This window comes from Carcharodon carcharias, chromosome 5, assembly GCF_017639515.1.
Source record: "Carcharodon carcharias isolate sCarCar2 chromosome 5, sCarCar2.pri, whole genome shotgun sequence".
NCBI classification, from domain to species: Eukaryota; Metazoa; Chordata; class Chondrichthyes; order Lamniformes; family Lamnidae; genus Carcharodon; species Carcharodon carcharias.
The window spans coordinates 34,936,877-34,957,661 of NC_054471.1; the positions used below are offsets into that span (position 1 = coordinate 34,936,877).

Sequence of the window (20,785 nt, forward strand, 5' to 3'; positions counted from 1 at the left end):
TTGCCCACGCAAAAGATGCAACACCTGCCCCTTCACTTCCTCTCTCCTCACCGTCCAAGGACCCAAACACTCCTTTCAAGTGAAGCAGCATTTCACTTGCATTTCCCCCAACTTAGTCTACTGCATTCGTTGCTCCCAATGTGGTCTCCTCTACATTGGAGAGACCAAACGTAAACTGGGCGACCGCTTTGCAGAACACCTGCGGTCTGTCCGCAAGAATGACCCAAACCTCCCTGTCGCTTGCCATTTTAACACTCCACCCTGCTCTCTTGCCCACATGTCTGTCCTTGGCTTGCTGCATTGTTCCAGTGAAGCCCAACGCAAACTGGAGGAACAACACCTCATCTTCCGACTAGGGACTTTACAGCCTTCCGGACTGAATATTGAATTCAACAACTTTAGGTCGTGAGTCCCCTCCCCCATCCCCACCCCCTTTCTGTTTCCCCCTTCTTTTTTTTTTCCCAATAAATTATAAAGATTTTCCTTTTCCCACCTATTTCCATTATATAAAAAAAAAACCCACTAGAGCTATACCTTGAGTGCCCTACCATCCATTCTTAATTAGCACATTCGTTTAGATAATATCACCAACTTTAACTTTAACACCTATGTGTTCTATTGTACTATTGTTGTTGACATCTTTTGATGATCTGCTTCTATCACTGCTTGTTTGTCGCTACAACCACACCAACCCCCTCCACCTCTCTGTCTCTCTATCTCTCCGCCCCCCACACACACACCTTAAACCAGCTTATATTTCAGCTCTTTCCTGGACTCGAACTCAAGTTCTGTCGAAGGGTCATGAGGACTCGAAACGTCAACTCTTTTCTTCTCCGCCGATGCTGCCAGACCTGCTGAGTTTTTCCAGGTAATTCTGTTTTTGTTTTGGATTTCCAGCATCCGCAGTTTTTTTGTTTTCATTCTGCCTAAAGTGCCTAGTTGGAAGTTGAGCTTCACTGGAACATTGCAGCAGGCCAAGGACAGACATGTGGGCATGAGAGCAGGGTGGAGTGTTGAAATGGCAAGCGACAGGAAGGTCTGGGTAATGATTGCGGACACCCCCTTTCCGATTTCCCCCCCCCCCCAAACCCCGCTTTTTTTCCAATAATTTACATAGATTTTTCTTTTCCCACCGATTTCCATTATTTTGAAATGTATTTCCATCCATTATTTTATCTCTACCTTTTAGCCTTTTTCGATTCCTTCACCACACTCCACCCCCACTAGGGCTATCTGTACCTTGCTCATCCTGCTTTCTACCCTTAATTAGCACATTCCTTAGATAATATCACCACCTTCAACACATCTTTGTCCTTTTGTCTGTGACATCTTTTGGTTATCTCCACCTATCACTGGCCCTCTATCCAGCTCTACCCTCCCCCCTCCCCCCTCTTAAACCAGCTTATTTTTCACCTCTTTTCTATTTTTACTTAGTTCTGGTGAAGGCTCATTCGGACTCGAAACGTTAACTGTGTTCCTCTCCGCAGATGCTGCCAGACCTGCTGAACTTTTCCAGGTATTTTTGTTTTTGTTTTGGATTCCCAGTATCTGCAGTTTTTTGCTTTTATCAGAGAACTCTGCAATCCTGATCATTGGGAGTTTGGAGACCAGTAACGAAAATGTAGGGTCTTTAGAGTTCCTTCGATATCCCCCAATGACTCAGCTGGTTACAGTAGTGACTAGTTGAGGTACGCAGACCAGAATGGTCTCCCGGATTTGATTTCAGTTGCTCCCGACTCAGTCAATATCAGCCAGGGGTTGTGATATAATTGGCCCTTGTTTACCAGGGTAGGTGAAGGGCATTTAACCAAGGCTCCCATTTTTTTGTTTAAAACCATTATATAGATGGACGCATGTACAGGCGCTGGGTAAAGAAAGGGTTTTGTCCAACTGTGGTGCCAATAATCACCATTTCGGTTCCCCGGTCATTGGATAAGATACTAAACATTGTAAAGGTCATAAAATAAAAACAAAGTGCTGGAAAAACTGAGCAGATCACTAAGCCACATCAGTGGAGTGAAAAACAGAGTTAACAGTTTCAAGTCCAATATGACTCTTCTTTGGAACAGCTTTATGATATGGTCATGCACTTTGCTTTCATTATATGGTCATGTACTGGGTTATGACACTGGGCTAGCAGACTGAGGGTCGTGAAGTCAAATCCCACCATGGCAAGTTACGAAACAGAATTTGATATATTTGGCAAGATAGGAGCGTAAAGTTAGATTTATTTCGGTTTAATCTAGTTAACATGGTTGTGGACTTTAGTGCAAGCGGGGTTTAAAATTGGGGCGTTAAAGCTGAGGGTTAAAATGGACCCCCCCCACCCCATACAACAAGAGAAGACACCTGGGAAGAAGTAGGCAAATGCTCTGATATTCAGTGCCTGAAATGGGATGAAAAAAAAGGGGATCAATGATGCCAGGCCTTTATATGTTGGGTACTGGATGTCACTAATCATCAACTTCAAGTCACAGATACTGAGCTAACAAGTGCAATTCCCCTGTCACCACAGCAAACACAAGAGTGCAACTGAAAAACAAATCGCCCCTTCCATTCCCCCCCAATCACACCTCACCCAATCTCCACCCCTTCCCCTCGCCCATCCAGAACCATTAAGCTCAGGTGTCAGTTCTCGCTGTGTAGGCACGTAGGAGGGCGGCCAATTTTAAACCCTGCATGCTTTAATGTCCATAACTATTCTAATTAGGTCGAACCATAATAAAATCAGCAAATCTAACCTCTCTCTTCTAGCTTGCCAAATTTATCGAATTCAGCTTCATTACATGCCATGATTTCATGACCTTTGGGTCTGCTGGACCAGTGCCATAACCAATTCATTTTTTTTAAAAACATATGTCACCCATTTTAATGTAACTCATTAAAATTAAACATAGTTTTACGTGTTTAAATCAGTCTCACTTTTCTGGATCATAAAACCGCATTCTAAAATTACCCCTAAGCTTGGCAGCTCTGCCCCAGTTCTGTTCCTTTGCTGCAAAGTAAAAGGAGGTTGACAGCACGATGGAGAAGGGGAACATTTTACAATGAAACACTCGTTTATTGACCATTTTTTGTTCACCGGTAGGCTGAAGTTTGTAAAACTATCAGATAGTCCAGCATTTACTACAGGCAATTTAGTTCCATCTGATCCCACTTTCCATCCTCCAGCCCCATCCCCCAGCCACCCAAAGGTCATTGGTGGAAGAGAAGGAGAGTGAGACCAATAAAAGCCCAGTTATCATACCCACACCCCAACTTCACGCACACGCCATTAAAATCCCTCAGGACTTGGCAAAGCATCTTACAGCCAGTAGACTACTTTCTATTGAAAGCACAGCCGCTATTGTAAAGTCAGGGCAACTCTTGTCCTCTTGGCCCAAAGACCTGTGGCTCCAGGGTTGGCCTGCCAAGACACCCAAGGCCATACAAATCATGAAACGAGGATGGTGTCTGCCAGGCTTCGAGGGACTGACAATGACGGTTGTAATGTAGACAAGCACAGTAGTCGATTTGCATACAGCAAGTTCACACAAACAACGAGTTAATGATCAGATTATCTGCTTTAGGGATATCTCTCTCTCTCTCTCTCACGGCAGTCCCTCAGAATCGTAAATGGCGTCCGTCAGGCTGGGTGAGACTTCAGATGACTGAGGAGCCCAATTCTGGAGAAGCCCAGTTCTTCCACAGTGGGAGCACATTGCTGCGCAGGAGACTAGAAATCGCAGCCTTGGGTTGGGCTTCCTTCTCCTTCCTCTGCTGTCGCTGTTCCGCCTCACTGTCGAGTCGCTGAACCTCAGTTGAGCCTGCGCCTTGATTGCCCAGGTGGTGCCATGCTGAGCGATTGGCAGCGTACTCCTCCCAGTCAGTGGTATTAATGTCTCTGTGCATTATGGCAATCCTGAGCGTATCCTTATACCTTTTCCTTTGCCCCCCCCTTTTGAGTGTTGGCCAACGGAAAGCTGTGAGAAGAGAACCTGCCAAGGGAGGCAGTTTTTGGGAATCCGAATGCAAAGGCCCATTCATCAGAGTTGGTTCTGCAGGAGCAGGCCTTCAATGCTGGCAGACACAGCTTCATGTGGGACAATCGTGTTAGTCTGGCGGTCCTCCCATTTGATCCCCAGGATTCGACGCAAGCACTGCTGATGGTAGCTCCCCAGGATCTTAATGTGGACTGTCTACCGACACCACATTTCGCTGCAGTAGGGGAGGGTCGTCAACACAATGATCTTATAAGCCAGAACCTTTGTTGCCTTCCAAAGATCCAGAGACACGTTGGAGCAACTTGAAGAAGGCAGCGCTGGCACAGTTGACTTGATGTTGGACTTCCTCACCGATGGCAGCCCCTTGGGAGAGGTAGCTGCCGAGATAAGGGAAGTGTTGCACCAACTCCAGAGCCACCCCATTTACGTGGATGGTGCAGGGGATGCTCAAATGGCCCGGGGAAGGTTGGTGAAGGACTTTCACCTTGGCGATGTTTAAGCTCAGGCCAGGCCTCTTATAAATATCGTTAAAGAGGTCACGCATCCTTTGCGTGTTCTGTACAGAGTGAGCCATCACACAACAGACATCCTCAAACTGAAGGTCGTGGACGTCATGGTTTTGTTTTTGCCCAGAAGTGACCAAGGTTGAAGTGCTTCCCGTCCAGACGGTACTGAATGCTGACACCAGGTGGTAGCTCATCTCGGATGAGGTGGACGATGACAGTCAGATAAATGGTGAACAAGGTGGGGGCGATCATGCAGCTTTGTATGACCCTGGTCCGGATGTGAAAGGTGTCAGTTTCGGGTTCGCCACTCAGGGCAGTGGCAGCCATGTTGTCCTGCAGGAGTCTCAGGACAGTGGCAAACTTCAATGGGCAACCAAAGCGTTGGTGGACGATCCATAGAGTTTCACGATTTAAAGAATCAAACGCCTTGGTCTGGTCGACAAAGGCGAGGGACAATTCTTGGTTTTGCTCCCGACATTTTTCCTGGATCTGTCTAGCCACAAAGACCACGTCCGCAGTGCCCCGGGATGGTCAGAAGCCAAACTGGGTTTCCAGGAGGATCTCCTCAGTGACCAGACGAAGGCAGTTCAGGAGGATGCGAGCCAGGATCTTACCCACAATAGACAGGAGGGAAATCCCCCTGTAGCTTTCACAATTAGATTTGTCCCACTTCTTGTGGATAATAATGATGGTCGCATTCTTGAGATCCTGGGGGATGTCCTCTTCATCCCAGAGGCGGAGGATGAACTGGTGGAGTCGTGACGTGAGCTGCTACCTCTGCAGGTATATCATCTGGCCCACAAGCATTGTTGGTTTTCATCTGTTGGATGGCCCACCTAAGCTCATCGATGGTTGGTGGATCACCAAGGGAATCCTCCATAGGGCGTTGTGATGGCTTGGATGGTCTCCTCTGATACGGTGGATTGAGGAGCAGTTCAGGTGACTGATGGCGCAATCTTCCTCAAGGAGCCAGGAGCCATCCTGTGATCGGAGAGGGTTTTGTCTGGTCAAGCAGGGTCCATAGATTGTCTTGGTAGCCTGGAAGAAGTTGCACGTTATGCTGGCCTGCGTACTGAAGGTCGGGGATGTCCAAGGTGCTGAGTTTCGTTTTTGCTCGGAAGCGACCAAGGTTGAAGAGCTTCCAGTCCAGGCGATAAGGAAAGCCGACACGGGGTGGTAGGTCATCTCGTGCATCTTCTCCACCAACCAGTTGTTCTTCACGTCTTGGATGCATCGCTCGATCTCAGCTTTCAGCTGGTGGTACACTGCTGCCATTCACCGAGTACACGGGAGATTTCGCCAGGCGATAAAGGATGCCCCACTTCCGCTTGAGGAGATTGCGGAGCGCTGTGTCATTGGCATCAAGCCAGTCCTGGCTCCATTATGGCACGAACCCACTAGTCTGTGCGCAGGTGTCCAGGACGGTGGACTGGAGTTGCTCCCAGCATGCCTGGATTGAAACGGCACCAGTGGTGGGTACTTGTTCCAGTGCACTGTGCAACAGGGCCTGCAATTCTTCCAGCAGTCTCAGGTCCTTCACAGCTGCAACATCCAGCTTTCTCCGGGTGGCTTTTTAGGTCCTCTGGTGTCTTAGCACCGGGCAGATGTTCATCACTGAGCGCACAAGTCGATGACCCGTCGAGCAATATTCAGAACCCTCTACAGCCCTCATGACAAGCATGTCCCTTGGGTCTCTGCCTCGGACAATGATGCAGTCCAGGAGGTGCCAATGCCCCGAGCTCGGGTACCCCCCATGTGGTCTTGAGCTGCCTCTTCTGGCAGAAGGCCGTTGGCATTGACCATCCCCATGCCATTCTTGCTGATAATTCCACTCCAGATTTCATGGCCACGTCCAATTCGGGCAATAAAGTCACCTAGGAGGATGACCTCATCATTCCTGGGAATGGAAGCCAAGGAAAATATTGGTTATGGGAGAAAAACATTGTTCTTCTTCTAGCGTAGAGTTTTCACTCTCCATCCAAGGGGGCAAACAGGGCTTAGGTTTTGGCATCTTGTTTGAAAGATGGCACTTCTGACAATGCAACACTCCGTCAGTAGGGCCAACGTAGATTGCACAATCAAGCGCTGAAGTGGGGTTTGAATGAACAATCATCTGTCTTGTAGGGGAGGGTGCTACTGCTGAGCTGCGGGTGACACCACCAGTTCTGTGGCTGAGGTTCTAACCCTCAGTGTGGGCTCGCTTGGGCACTCCTGGCTTGAACTTGATGCTGCGATGGGAGGACCGGCCTTTGCTTTGGCTGGAAATTCTTCTGGAGTTTTTGCGGAATCAGGAATCCCGCCCAGAGTTGCATGTTCCAGAGCAACAAATACCACCGAGACTCTCGGAGCACAATTTTACTAGAGAGCAGGCCACACCGTTATAATGGAGCGGTGTTACATCTAGCTTTGTTCATCAGGTAGTACAGATTGTGATCCTTGATCTCCTTATCTCAGGTGTAAAGTTATACATTGCTTATGAGACTTGTTATCACAGTTAGTGTCCTCTATCACATGAACTGTAACCAGTGAAACATTTAGTGGCTGCAAATTATTATTCATGATCCAATATAGCATACTGATGATTCAGTTATTGACGTAGTGTTTAGATGAGAAGTCGTGTGAATTGGACAAGGCAAGCCATGACAGCATTGAAAATAGTGAGAACAGGCACAAGACTGAATTTGTAATTTGGGTATATGAATAGCATTAAATAGGGAGCTGGAACAGATCCTTGCTGCTCAGCACTAACCAAGTGCCAATCCAATAGAAAGGGAACTTGAGAGAGTTCTCAGCTTTAGTGAAGCTGCTGATCAGCTTCTGGAGGTTTCCTGGGTTGACATATAGGCTGCATGCAACATCATTCTCACTGACATGTATACACCCATCACATTGAATACCACTCACATCTACACATGTACATTTGTACATACAAAGCATCAAAATTGGATTCAAACAAATAGAAACAGAGGCCACATGGTGGAAATGGTCTCCCACCACCGAATACGGCTTTTCCTATTTTCGGGGGGGCCGGACTAGGGTTGGGCCAGGGCTCACAAATGTGCAGTTTAGGCAAACAAGCGACCATTTAAATCATCAGCTGCCTCGACCAAGTGAGATTGTGGTAGCCCAGGAGTGTGAAACCTGGTCTAATCTGCACACACCGGTAAGAACTGGTCCGAATTTGGTGAATTTGTTTGGGTAGCCAGAGTACCTCTTTTGGCGAGGCAAGGTACCCCCTGGGCAAATCACAGTGGGGTGCCTGAAAAGTATATCTCCCCTTTGGGAGAGGTAAAGCACCCCTTTGGGATTGTTAAAAGTAAACATTATTATACACTTTTTATGCACAAGCTCATTAGAATTGTCAAAGAACTGTCAAAGCTCATTGGGACTGCTAAAACTCATTGGAAATTGTCAAAGCCATCAATGGATTTAACTCTGCTGGGCTTTAAATTTAAATAAAACAGTCTGGAGTTCAAAAAAGAGTGCTTGATATTTCATTGTCTGTTGGCATAAGCTTGAGGGTTATCATTATAGGATTTGTGCTGCAATGGCTGATTTTACAAACTAACATCATCACAGTGGGGTGCCTGAAAAGTGAGCAGTTTGATAGCCAGCTCCAAGTGGTTATAGAACAAAAATGTTTGTTTTCATAAGAGAATAGTTGAAGGGTTTCTATGTATTGAATATATTTTTAGTCTATAAAATTGTTTGTTTAAAATTGTGATGTCATCAATAGACACAAAGCTTTATTTTATGTCAGCATGGGTCCTGAGGTTTGCCTATAGTGGATACTAGGTAAACTGGCATGGAGGCACTAAGGGCAAAGGGTGGTGCATGGGAGGGGCATGGGTTGGGATGAGTTGGCACTAAGTTGGCACAGCTATGAGGGGCCATGAGAGATGGGTAGAGGGGGCATGTTTTGGTATAGGGGGTATGAGCAGCCATGAGGGTGGGTAGAAGCATGAGGTGGCATAAGTTGATATGGATGGGGCATGGGGAGTATGTGGGGAGTGTAAGGAGGTTGGGGGTGGGGATTGAGGGGTGAGGGCTGTTTTTTATTTTAGTTTCAAACATTTTTTTTATTGAATTTAAAAACAATTGTCAGAGCACAGACACAGGGCTTCTGTCCAGCCCACCTCCGCACCTGACAGCCTCTGCACCTTTACAAGGGGCGGTGGGCCTGACTTCTAATCCAGCCACTGCCCGCCACCCCTCCATCACAGGAATGAAACTCAAGACTGCAGGCATCCATCTTAAATGTCAGGTTTGCAGGGCTAGGAATCCTCCTGTCTCTGCGCACCCGACTGGGGAGTGAGAATCTGGGCCAGAGCCACAAAGGACTTCTGCAAAGCAACTAAATTAAGCATATGCACAAACCGTTTCTGTTTCAGTAGTGTCAGCATCACAGACTAGTATCCGTATTCCACCAACGTTTATATGGGTAGCACTAGCTGAAGCAGGCACGACCTGCTGAGATGGTAGTTCTGATGAAGAAAACTTATAAATGGGAATAACTCAAAGATGGGTCTTGAAGGTTTCAAGTAATGGGGCTGTCACTATTTCCTTTGGCAGATTGTTCCATTGTGGGATTGTTCTTGGGAAGAAAAATGATTGATGCACTGTCTTGGAAACAAATAGTTAGGTGCTCAGGGCCTCCATATCAAACACTGGTAAGATGGTAGGATCTTCCAGCTTCTTTCTAGAACATCCCAAACCACTCCAACTCGTGTCTCCTCCTTTAAGAATGGCCTCAAACCTACCCCTCAAGCTAAGCTTTTCCTCAACTATCCTAAGCTTTCCTAGCTCCAATTCTGTTTTCCATGGGCCTCCCTGTAGTGTTTAGGTTTTTTTAATGTTTAAAAGGTACTATATAAATGCAAGTTTCTGTTGTTGAAAGTCTGACACTGAAATATTTACCTAGTTATTGTAAGTTTTGTACGTGGGCAGAATCTTGAACTGTTCAACACTAGAGCAGTTACAGGACCGGTGGCAGTAATTTGATGTTATGAATTTAGAAGATTACACTCGGCAAGATCAAGTATAATTTTTGCTGCCAATAAGGTAAATATAACCAAAACAACATTGATATCCCTCTTCCATCCCAGGGTCTTGCTTATCACCACTGATGCTTTCTCGTTCCATTCATTTGGACAAAACACCATACCAATGTACCACAATGTCTTCTCCACAGCAACTGGTAGAACTTAAGTGTAATTATTATTTATTAATTTAAATAAAATCTGAAATTGAAAGCTGGTCTCAGTAGTGGTGACCACCAAACCATCAATTGTTATAAAAACCCATCTGGTTTGCTAATGGCCACTAGGGAAGGAAATCTGCTGCCCTTACCCAGTCTGGCCTATATGTGACTCCAGACCCACAGCGGTGTGGTTGACTCCTATCTGCCCACTGAAATGGCAAAGCAAGCCACTTTCAAGAACAATTAGGGATGAGTAACAAATTCTGGCCATGCCAGGGTCATCTACATCCCATAAAAGAATTACATATATATATATATATATATATATACACACACACACACATATATATATATATATATACACCATAAATATACACACACACACATATATATATATATACCATAAATATACACACACACATATATATATACACACCATAAATATACACACACACACATATATATATACACACCATAAATATACACACACACATATATATACACACCATAAATATACACACACATATATATATATACACACCATAAATATATACACACACACACATATATATACACACCATAAATATATACACACACACATATATATATATACCATAAATATACACACACATATATATGTATACACACCATAAATATACACACACCATAAATATACACACCATAAATATACACACACACATATATATACACACCATAAATATACACACACACATATATATACACACCATAAATATACACTCACATATATATATACACACCATAAATATATACACACACACATATATATACACACCATAAATATATACACACACACACACACACACATATATACCATAAATATACACACACACATATATATATATACACACCAAAAATATACACACACACATATATATACACACACACACACACATGTACATATATATATATATATATAATATAAAAAGGAACAGCAGTGTCTCAAAGTTCTTCTCCAAGTCTCTCACACATTAACACATATCGTCATCCCCTCAAAGTCCTCTGCATACCCATTGTGACACCTTTTATTGACTGACATTCCATCCCTACACACCTATTCCTGCACCCGTTATCATAAATCAAACCCCAGTCTAACACATACTGGTGGAAATGCCATTTTGGAGGTAACTCATGGAAATGGGAGAGGGATTTTTCCAAAAAGTAATGCCCTTCCAAGGCCCAGGACTTCATATGGGCATCCTAGATAGAAAGATAAATGTTCACAAAGTACTTCACTCTCCAATTTCCATTCTGTAATTCAGGCTACTCCACACAAGTGTGTACTTGTATTAAGTGGGTAAAAGACAATTGGTTGCTACTCAGTTAAGTGAGACCTGTTTGATATAATATAATAGGAGGGAAAAGGTCAGCACTAGATAAAGGAAGCCATCTTGATTATCAGATTTTAAAAGGTTACCATCAACAGCACGATACATTCTGCATAAAAAGACCCAGTAGAGAATGAGACAGCCTACACCAAACTGCAAAAGAGAAGCGACCAAACCAATACCATTGATAGAAGGTGGAATGAGGAGAGAAAAAGCACGGACAGGGCTCCCCCGATTCAGATGAGAGAGAGTAGATAGGCTTGTCAGAGAAAGGCCCATGAAGAGAGGTCAGACAGATCAGCATGCAAGCACAATTGTTCGACTCAGCAGTATTCAGGCGACCCTTGCAGTTTTAATCTTCATTAAAAGTTGACAGAATAATCAGCTCTTTATCAATGATAAAAAGTATTGAGAGTTTTCAAAAGGAAGCCACTGCTATGAAATGGGGCCAGTGCATGACCCCAATCTTCTACTTGGAACCATTATGTGGGTCATCGGCTTGGCAAGGTCACTCTCCCAGTTATGGTGTGGTCAGCATGGCACATTATTTGACACACAGTGAGCGTGGCATTCACATTCCTCCCTTTCTTGCGCACTCTCTGTCTCTCCCTTCTCACACTTGTTCTGTTCCTTTCTCCTGTCTGTGAAAACTTTAGTCATGAGTTCCAAACAATCACTCAACATATTGCATCCTTCAGGCAACATCAGAGTGCATCACAAGGAGCAAAGGATGACAGCAAGCATGAGGCAGAAAGGATAAGAGAAGGAGGCACCATGACTGAAGGGTCATTTAATTTTTACAGAAATTTGAAAGAAGGCAAGCTGATTTTGCCAGTATTCCAAAATTGGTTACAAAAAGTTTCTCACATTACAAATGGTGACGACATTTCAAAAAATTACTATATTAGCTCTCAAGCACTTTTGGGGCATCCGGAGGCTGTAAGGATAGGAACACGAGGAAGCCATTTAGCCCCCTGAACCTGTTCCACCATTCAACGAGATAATGGTTGGATTTATGCCTTAACACCACCTGTTTATGCACCATCATTTTATACCTTCGCCTAGCAAAAATCTATCAAGCTCGGATTTAAAAATCATCAACTGAGCGAGCATCTACTGCTTTTAATTGGAGAGATCCATTCATCTAACACTCTTTGCGTGAAGTAGCGTTTCCTAACTTTGCTCCATAATAGCCTTCCTCTGATTTTAAGGCTATGTTCCCTCAGCCCCGACTCCTCACCAGTGAAAACGGTTTCTCCATCTACCTATAATTCCTTTCAAAATTCTAAAAGCCTCAATCAAAATCACCCGGTAACCTTGTACCTTCCAGGAAAAACAAACCTAGTTTATATAATCTCTTCTCATAATCTAACCCTTGGAACTCTGGTAACGTTGTGGTGAGTCTGCGCTGTACTCCCTTCAAGGCCAATACATCCCTTCTAATTGCGGTGCCAGAGTCATTCAGTGTAGAGTAATGGGTTAATTGATATGTTAATGAGACCATGAAGATATTAGTGATGCAAGTGTGACATCAGTAGTCAGATGACCGAGAGGCTCCAAGAGGGCGAGGTATGGCACAGACTGTTAGATAGGTTCTTGATTGGTAAGAGGATCAAAGGTTACGGAGCAAAGGCGGGAGAATGGGGTTGGGAAACTTAGCCATGATTGAATGGTGGAGCAGACTCGATGGGCCGAATGGCCTAATTTCTGCTCCTATGTCTTATGGTGTCCTGTATACCTTGTGCATACGCTGAGATCTTTGTAAATAGTTTGTAATATGAGGTTTGAAGTTAAACCACTAGCCAACTATCTCAAGTTACTAACATGCCCAACCTCACCCCTCCCACTGCTCCACCATCCCTCAGTGCCCCCAGAATCATTTCTTACTATCATCTAATTAGCTTAATCTATACCACCTTCCTTTCCAAAAAGTTGCTGAATTGCGTACCATCTACAAGATACACTGTAGCAACTCACCAAGGCTCCTTTGACAGCAGCTTCCAAACCTGCGATCTCTACCACCTAGAAGGACGAGGGCAGCAGATGCATGGGAACACCACCGGTGGCAAGTTCATCTCCAAGCCAAACACCACTCTGACTTGGAACTATATCACCGTTCCTTCACTGCCACTGGGTCAAAATCCTGGAATTCCCTCCCTAACAGCACTATGGGTGGACCTACACCACATGGACTGCAGTGGTTCAAGAAGGCGGCTCACCACCACCTTCTCAAGAACAACTAGGGATGGGCAATAAATGCTGGCCCAGCCAGCGATGCCCACATCCCAGAAATAAATAAAAAGTGAAATGTGTCCAAAACTGGACGTGTTATTTTAACAGCAGCTGAATAAAAAGATAAAGAAAATTATTACATCTTTGCTTTTGTAGTCTATGCCCATATTTTCTAAAACTTAGAAGACCCTACGTGCTTTTAAAAACATATCATGAAAACCTTCCCACTTTTAAAAACGCAGTACAAGGCCAGAACATTGGCATGCTGGTGCTGTGTGGGGAGGGCATGGTGAAGGGAAAAGCTACCCTTCAAGTAAGATGGTAAGTCGAAGTCTGTCTACCGGTCGTGCTGCCATGTTTCTGGGTATCAAATGTCCACAACTTACATTTGCCCACTTTAAAACAAAAAGTAACAAATCGTGCATTTTGCAGTCAACAGTGGGAAAAAGAGGCCGGCGGTCACGTGTTTACTAGACCTTGAGAAAGAATTTGAGCAGATAATTCTCAGGAGTCTAATAGACCTTTCTGGCATCTCTGTGCTGCTGGCAGACAGTTCACAGGCCTTTCTGAGCGGAATATGTGATGTGCACCAAGGGACTCTATCCTTAAAAGGCCTCTTAGCTAGACCTTTACTCGCCTCTGTCCCTCCTGGGTCTTGTTAAAGGAAACCTGAGTTTAACATTGAAGAGTCTTCAGGCCCCCAGTTCTCCACCATTACCCCAGGTTAGCAGATACGAGCTGAGAGGGTCGGGGATCTGCTCAGGAATCCAACCCTTCACAGATCTGAATTGAAATAGCATCTTATTACAGTGAGCCTGTTCATCGTAAATCACTGTCGCTATGGCTTCCGTTGTTACAAGCAAACAGACTCTGCCTTTATCGCTGACTTTCTCATCCACACCATCACCATGGATTCACCTGGTCTCCTCCTACCATCAGTTCTACCTAGGAAGACGCATTACACTCCTGTGCAGTACTGAGGGGGTGCTGTCTTTTGGAGGCCCTGTCTGCTCTCGGCTAAGAAATCCCATGCATTATTTTGAAAAAGTGCGGGGGTGCTTTCCCCTCGGTATCCTGGTCAATATTTATTCCTCAAGCAACATAGTTTAAGACAGAGGATCTGATCGTTGTTGCATTGCTGTTTGTGGGAGTTTTCTCTGAACAAATTATCCCTACATTACAACAGTGGCTACACTTCAAAAGTACTTCATTAGCTGCAAGGTGCTTTGGGGATCTAGGTAGTGAAAGATACTATACAAATTCCAGTGGGGATGGTAGTGTAGTGGTAATGTTACCAGATTAGTGATTCAGAGACCTGGACTAATACTCCTGAGACACAAGTTCAAATCCCACCATGGCAGCTATAAGAATTGAAATACGATTAATAATAATAATCTGAAATAAAATGCTACCCTCATTATTAATGGTTGTGAAATTACTTTAAAACTCATCTGATTGTACCTTCCAGAGCAGGAAATCTGCCAGTCCACAGCAAAGTGGTTGTCCACTAAAATGGCTGAGCAAGCATCTCAGTTGTATCAAACTGCTGCAGGAAAGAAGCAATGTGTCTGTCCACACCAGATGGACTGCAGCCATTCAAGAAGGCAACTAACCACCACCTTCTTATGGGCAATTAATGCAGGCCTTGCTTGCAATGCACGTGTCCCAAGGGCAAATTTTTTTTAAATTCTTTTACCTGCCTTTGGAACCCATATTAAATATGGTTTACCATTCCTCTGGGCTGTTGGGCAATCCTGTTCTGAGGAACTGGGCTAAACTGAACCTTCCTAACTCGAGTGGCTTTTTCCACGTAGAACTCTTGAGGATCAACAGGCCCCATCACCTCCCGAAGAGCGGAGCTCAGGAGTTGCTTCCCGTGGGGTCTATTTGTAATGCAGATCCTCAGAGCAGCAGGCCACATGTAGCAGGAGCGGTATTACATCAGGCCTACCAGTCCTCAGGGACTGGACAATGATCCATTTTTAAACCATGGAAGTAGCACCCACAGAAGTTAGATTCACAGCCAACTTTGCACCAACCTGTTGCATTTTCTCCAAGTCCAGGCTTGGCCTGCTGAAGTCTTGGCCCTGCCTGTGCCTTTTGCACGGGGTCGCCTGGTCAACCGAGGTGCCAACACTAGTCAGTATGATCTGTCCCGAGGGCCTTCGGACCAAGGGGTGGAGTCTCTTGGGAGGGGAGGCACTAAAGGGCACAGGGCTGCTGCAGCTGTACTTCTGTTCGGCCTGTTGTACAGGCTTGAAGGACATGCCACACAAGTCTTTGACTTCTTCGTCACTGGAGGATGTACTGTCGCTGTAGCAACTGAGTCTGTTCACCTGAGACCACTTGCGCTTCTCCCTTCCAAACTCTCGGTTGATGCGTTCAAGTTCCTCCTCGGAGCTATCGCAGTCCAGGGGGTCAAATATTGTCCGTACTTTGCAAAGGTGCTCCTGATTATGTAGATGGCTTGGAGACAATGGTGACAAGCAGCAATTGCTTTGACTTTCTGCAAAGAATTTAGAAAAACGAAATCACATTTCATGCAGCACATCTTCAATTAACAAAAAAAAAAGCCACTGAATGACACAGCACAAAATGAGGCCATTCAGCCCATCATGTCCATGCCATCTAAAATAAGCCGCATCGCGATTTGGATTCAGAATGAGGTTGCTGCGTAAAGCATACATTTAACAATCCCCAGTACATGTTTATCACAGCTTGAGAAAGATATCGGCCAGATAATTCTCAAGAGTTCTATCAAACATTTTCAAGAATCTAATAAGATGTTCTATTTAGTATGTTTACAGCAACTATGGGATAAAAGCTGAAAATTTGTTAATTGAAAGTCCAAACACATTGCATTGACTCCAACATTAACTCATTCTGTTGCAAACAGCATAGAACCCCAGCTACTAGTATTGTGGCCATGTCACTACAAAGTAATCCAAAAATTAACGACTCAGGGACGAGTTCAAACCTCACCATGGCAGCTGGGGACTTTAAATTCCGTAAATTAGATGAATCACGAACACAGAGTCAGTAATAGTGATCATGAAGCCGTTGTAAAAATGCACCTCATTCATTTTAGGAAACAAAATCTGCCAACCAACCTTAATCTGGTCTGGCCCTATAGGTGCCTCAAGGCCCACAGCAATATGGTTGACTTTTAACTGCCCTCTGAAATGGTTAAGGTGGGAGGCTCACTGCCACTTACTCAGGGACAGTTAGGGATGGGCAATAAATGCTAGACTTGACAGTGACACCCACATCCCATGAGCGAGTTTACAAACAAAACCTCCCTCACTCTCCACCCAACATTTCCATATCCTTAAAAAAGCCGCGTTGAACACCATCTGAACATTAAACCACGATTTTCCTCATCATCCCTCCTCTTCCCAATTTTGGCAACAGTCCTTCCTGGAGGAGTAAAGAACTCCTGCAGCGCATGTTTCACCAAGTGATTTTTTTAAAAAAAATTAATTCAGCAGCATTTATTGCCCATCCCTAATTGCCCTTGAGAAGGTGGTGGTGAGCTGCCTTCTTGATAAACTGCGGTCCATGTAGTGTAGGTACTCCTGTAGGAAGGGAGTTCCAGGATTTTGACCCAGTGACAGTGAAGGAACGATGATATATTTCCAAGTCCGGGTGGTGAGTGACTTGGAGGGGAACTTCCAGGTGGTGGTGTTCCCATCTATCTGCTGCCCTTGTCCTTCTAGATGATAGTGCTCATGGGTTTGGAAGCTCCTGTCTAAAGAGCCTTGGTGAATTCCTGCAGTACATCTTGTAGATGGTACACACTGATGCTACTGTGTGTCAGTGTGTGAGGGAGTGAATGTTTGTGGACATGGTGCCAATCAAGCGGGCTGCTTTGTCCTGGATGGTGTCAAGCTTCTTGAGTCTTGTGGGAGCTGCACTCATCCAGGCAAGTGGACAGTATTCCATCACACTCCTGAATTGTGCCTTGAAGATGGTGGACAGGCTTTGGGGAGTCAGGAAGCCAGTTACTCGTCACAGGGTTCCTAGCCCCTGACCTGCTCTTGTAGTCACAGTATTTATATGGCTCGCCTAGTTCAGTTTCTGGCCAATGCTGATAGTGGGGGATTCAGTGATGGTAATGCCATTGAATGTCAAGGGGCAATGGTTAGATTCTCCCTTATTGGAGATGGTCACTGCCTGACACTTGTGTGGCATGAATGTTACTTGCCACTTGTGAGCCCAAACCTGGATATTGTCCAGGTCTTGCTGCATTTGGACATGGACTGTTTCAGTATCTGAGTCGTCATGAATGGTGAACATAGTGCAATCATCAGCAAACATCCCCATTCTGACCTTATGATGGAAGGAACGTTATTGATGAAGCAGCTGAAGATGGTTGGGCTGAGGACACTACCCTGAGGAACTCCCCCAGTGATGTCCTGCAGCTGAGACGACTGACCTCCAACAACCACAACCATCTTCCTTTGTGCTGGGTATTTCCCCCGATTCCCATCAACTCCAGTTTTGTTAGGGCTCCTTGGTGCCAAACTCGGTCAACCGCTGCTTTAATGTCAAGGGCAGTCACTCTCACCTCACCTTGGGAGTTCAGCTCTTTTGTCCATGTTTGAACCAAGGCTGCAATGAGGTCAGGAGCTGAGCAGTCCTGGCAGAACCCAAACTGGACATCAATGAGCAGGTTATTGCTGAGCAAGTGCCGCTTGATAGCACTGTTGATGTCCCTTCCAATACCTTACTGGTGATGGAGAGTAGCCTGATGGCGCAGTAATTGGCCGGGTTGGATTTGTCCTGCTTTTTGTGTACAGGACATAGCTGGGCAGTTTTCTGCACTGATGACACAATTACCCACAGCTTGCGTTTTGGAGGAATAGTGAGACAGAGGAGGGGACGCATCCTAAAAAAAATTGAAGGGGGAGAAAAAGGTGCTGAGGTTTAAATGAAGGAATTCCAGAGTTTACAGCCTAGACAGCTGAAGGCACGACCGCTAACAGCACAGCGAAGGAAATCAAGGATGTGCAAGAGACCTGAAATGGAGGAACACAGAGATATTGGCAGATCGTAGGGCTCCAACAGTGCCTTCACCCATTCCCAACACCCCACCTGCCGCATGTTTAAACGTCTTCCAGAATAAGCTCAAGAGATAACCAGGGACTGGGGATGCAATTTGAAAACAGCTATTGGCAGTTACTAATGGAAGGAGGTCTACTGATAAATTATAAACAGCAATCAAAACTTAGGTGGGTGGGTGAAGGTAAAACAGCTGAGGGATACACTGATGTATCAATGTACCAAGTAGGTAGAACATGAAGAATTCTCAACTTAAAAAGGAAAAGTATTTAACTAAAATGTAACCTAACCCTCGATACTGTGAATGGGATCTCAGTGTTCCCTAGGTTACTGAAGCTCACTAAGCAGTTACCTGGTTACGGTAACCCAGAGCAGCCTCAGTGCCAGGTGAGGTGTAATTCTCTTGCGGTGTGCATGTACACCAAGGGAGGGCAACTTTAAAACTTAGCGGTGAATGAAAGCATACACTCCATGCGATCTGAAGTGGGTCATCGGTCCGGGGGAGGGGGTGGGGTGGGGGGGCTGAATTATTAGCCAAAGGGAGAAAAGGGGTTGGAGAGGGAGAAATAAAACCAACCAAGGTTCCCACCCGATGACCTATGAGTCCAAATATAAAGTGAAAGTGGTGAAGCGGTTGGGGAGAGGGGAAGGGGAGAAAAGACTGTGATGCTCTTTGTGGTCAAATAGTGCAACACTCACTGCCTTCCCCCACATATTAGTCATCGCCACTTGAACAAACTACCAGATGGTTCACCTATGCTCACAGAAGAAGTGTTGATGTCCATTATTTGACAACAAAAATGGGGCACTTGCAAGTGAAAGGCTCCTGAAAACAGCACTTTGCCTCAATTAGAGTGAGTGGGTCTGGGGGGGTCAAAGGGCAGCGAGGGCTAAAAGGTCATTAAAAGTACAAATATATTGCCCACCACATCCATTTTTAAATGTAGGCTTTAAGTCATTTCCCTAACAGTTTACATATTGTGCGTTTAGATGTGCCCATGCACAGTTGGTTCCAATTTTACTGAGAATGGTTAACAATGCAGGACTGACCAGGCCTTCATTCCCCACCTTGGTCGATCAGTGCCAGTTCCTGATTCTCTCCTTCGGAGTCGTCGCTGTTGTCCTCATCTCTTGGTGAGTAGGATATCTACGGAGACAAGTTTGCAAGATGAGGCACATTACTGAAAGGGATAAAAAGAGAAGCAGGTGATGTGGTCAGTGAGCACTCCAGCCACACCGCCATATTGGAGGCATGGCATGGCAGGAATGGTGCCATCTAGGGAACAAGGAGAGGATGTGCAGGGTTGCCAATTCTGGTTGGGCACATTTCTGGAGCTTTCATTGTATAGCCTTTCACCTGCCATCAAATACATCCATCATCAATTGTTTAAAGATGTTCACCCTCATAGTTTGCCAGCTCCCCCAATCAATTTGAAGGCAAACAGTCTCTTCTTGGCCTTACTGAGTGAGTGATGCAGGCCCAAAGTCAGGAGTGCATCTTTTCCAATGCTTCACCCACTCCAGACTGATCTATTATATTCCAAGTACCCACACACACATGCAAAATTCATTTACTGAAGAAATTTAAAGAAAAAAAGCATAATAAAGACATTTTTTAACCTAGTCCAGTTGAGCAGAGCTGTGTCAATGACTCTGCTCCATAATAGTGATTTGGCTGAACATACTTTGGCTTTTCTTTGGGTTGAGAAAAGACCTGTCTATTGCTCGCTCACATTTTCACCCTGAGCTAGAGCGGGTCCACCTGTGGGCCAGGGACAGCCTTCTAAAGGTGCATCCTAACGTGTGAGATTCATCTTAAGCTGACGCCACGATACTCACTACCACACAGAGAGACACAGACACAGTCGCCCCTGGCCATTCTGAAATAAAACATTTCCTCCTGGTCATTTAATTTTCTGCAGTTATTTTTTTCAAATTCATTCTTAGGACAAGGGCAACATCAGCAAGGCCAGCACTTATTGCCTATACCCAGATGACCATTGAAAAGGTGGTGGTGAGTTGCCTTCAACCGCTGCAGGCTGCATATTGAAGATATGCCCTCCCTGCCAGTCACTTGGCCAATTCAGAATTTTGATTCAGCAATGATGAAGGAACAGTGATACATGCCCAGGTCAGGGTGGCGATTGACTTGGAGGGGGAACCTGGAGATGGTGGTCTTCCCATCCGCCTGCGGCCCCTGTCCTTTTAAGAGGTCAGCGTTGGGAAGTGCTGGAAAGCGTGGCACAGAATCTGCCTATATAGCAACAGTATCCACCTTTCAACAATTCACTATGTGAAACAGTTTGAAACATTTCAACAACACTAATGCTTTTCTATTGACCAAGATGAGCCAACAGTTTATTTCAAACACTTAATATCACTCTCAGTAAGGAAGGTCGTCCTCATGCCCAGTTTAATTTACCTTCCACTAATTGT

The 20,785-nt window shown here is 45.1% G+C and overlaps 1 protein-coding gene across 1 annotated transcript in view; it reads right to left on the reverse strand.

The window, feature by feature from the left end:
• si:dkey-16j16.4 overlaps window positions 1–20,785 on the reverse strand; it is a 105,057-nt gene that overhangs the window by 69,017 nt on the left and 15,255 nt on the right. Inside the window, exons 2-3 of the mRNA XM_041188551.1 lie at window positions 19,418–19,496; window positions 15,328–15,794 (exon numbers count right to left, since the gene is read on the reverse strand). Coding sequence (XP_041044485.1) covers window positions 15,328–15,794; window positions 19,418–19,496 — 546 coding nt within the window. The remainder of the gene's footprint in view (window positions 1–15,327; window positions 15,795–19,417; window positions 19,497–20,785) is intronic.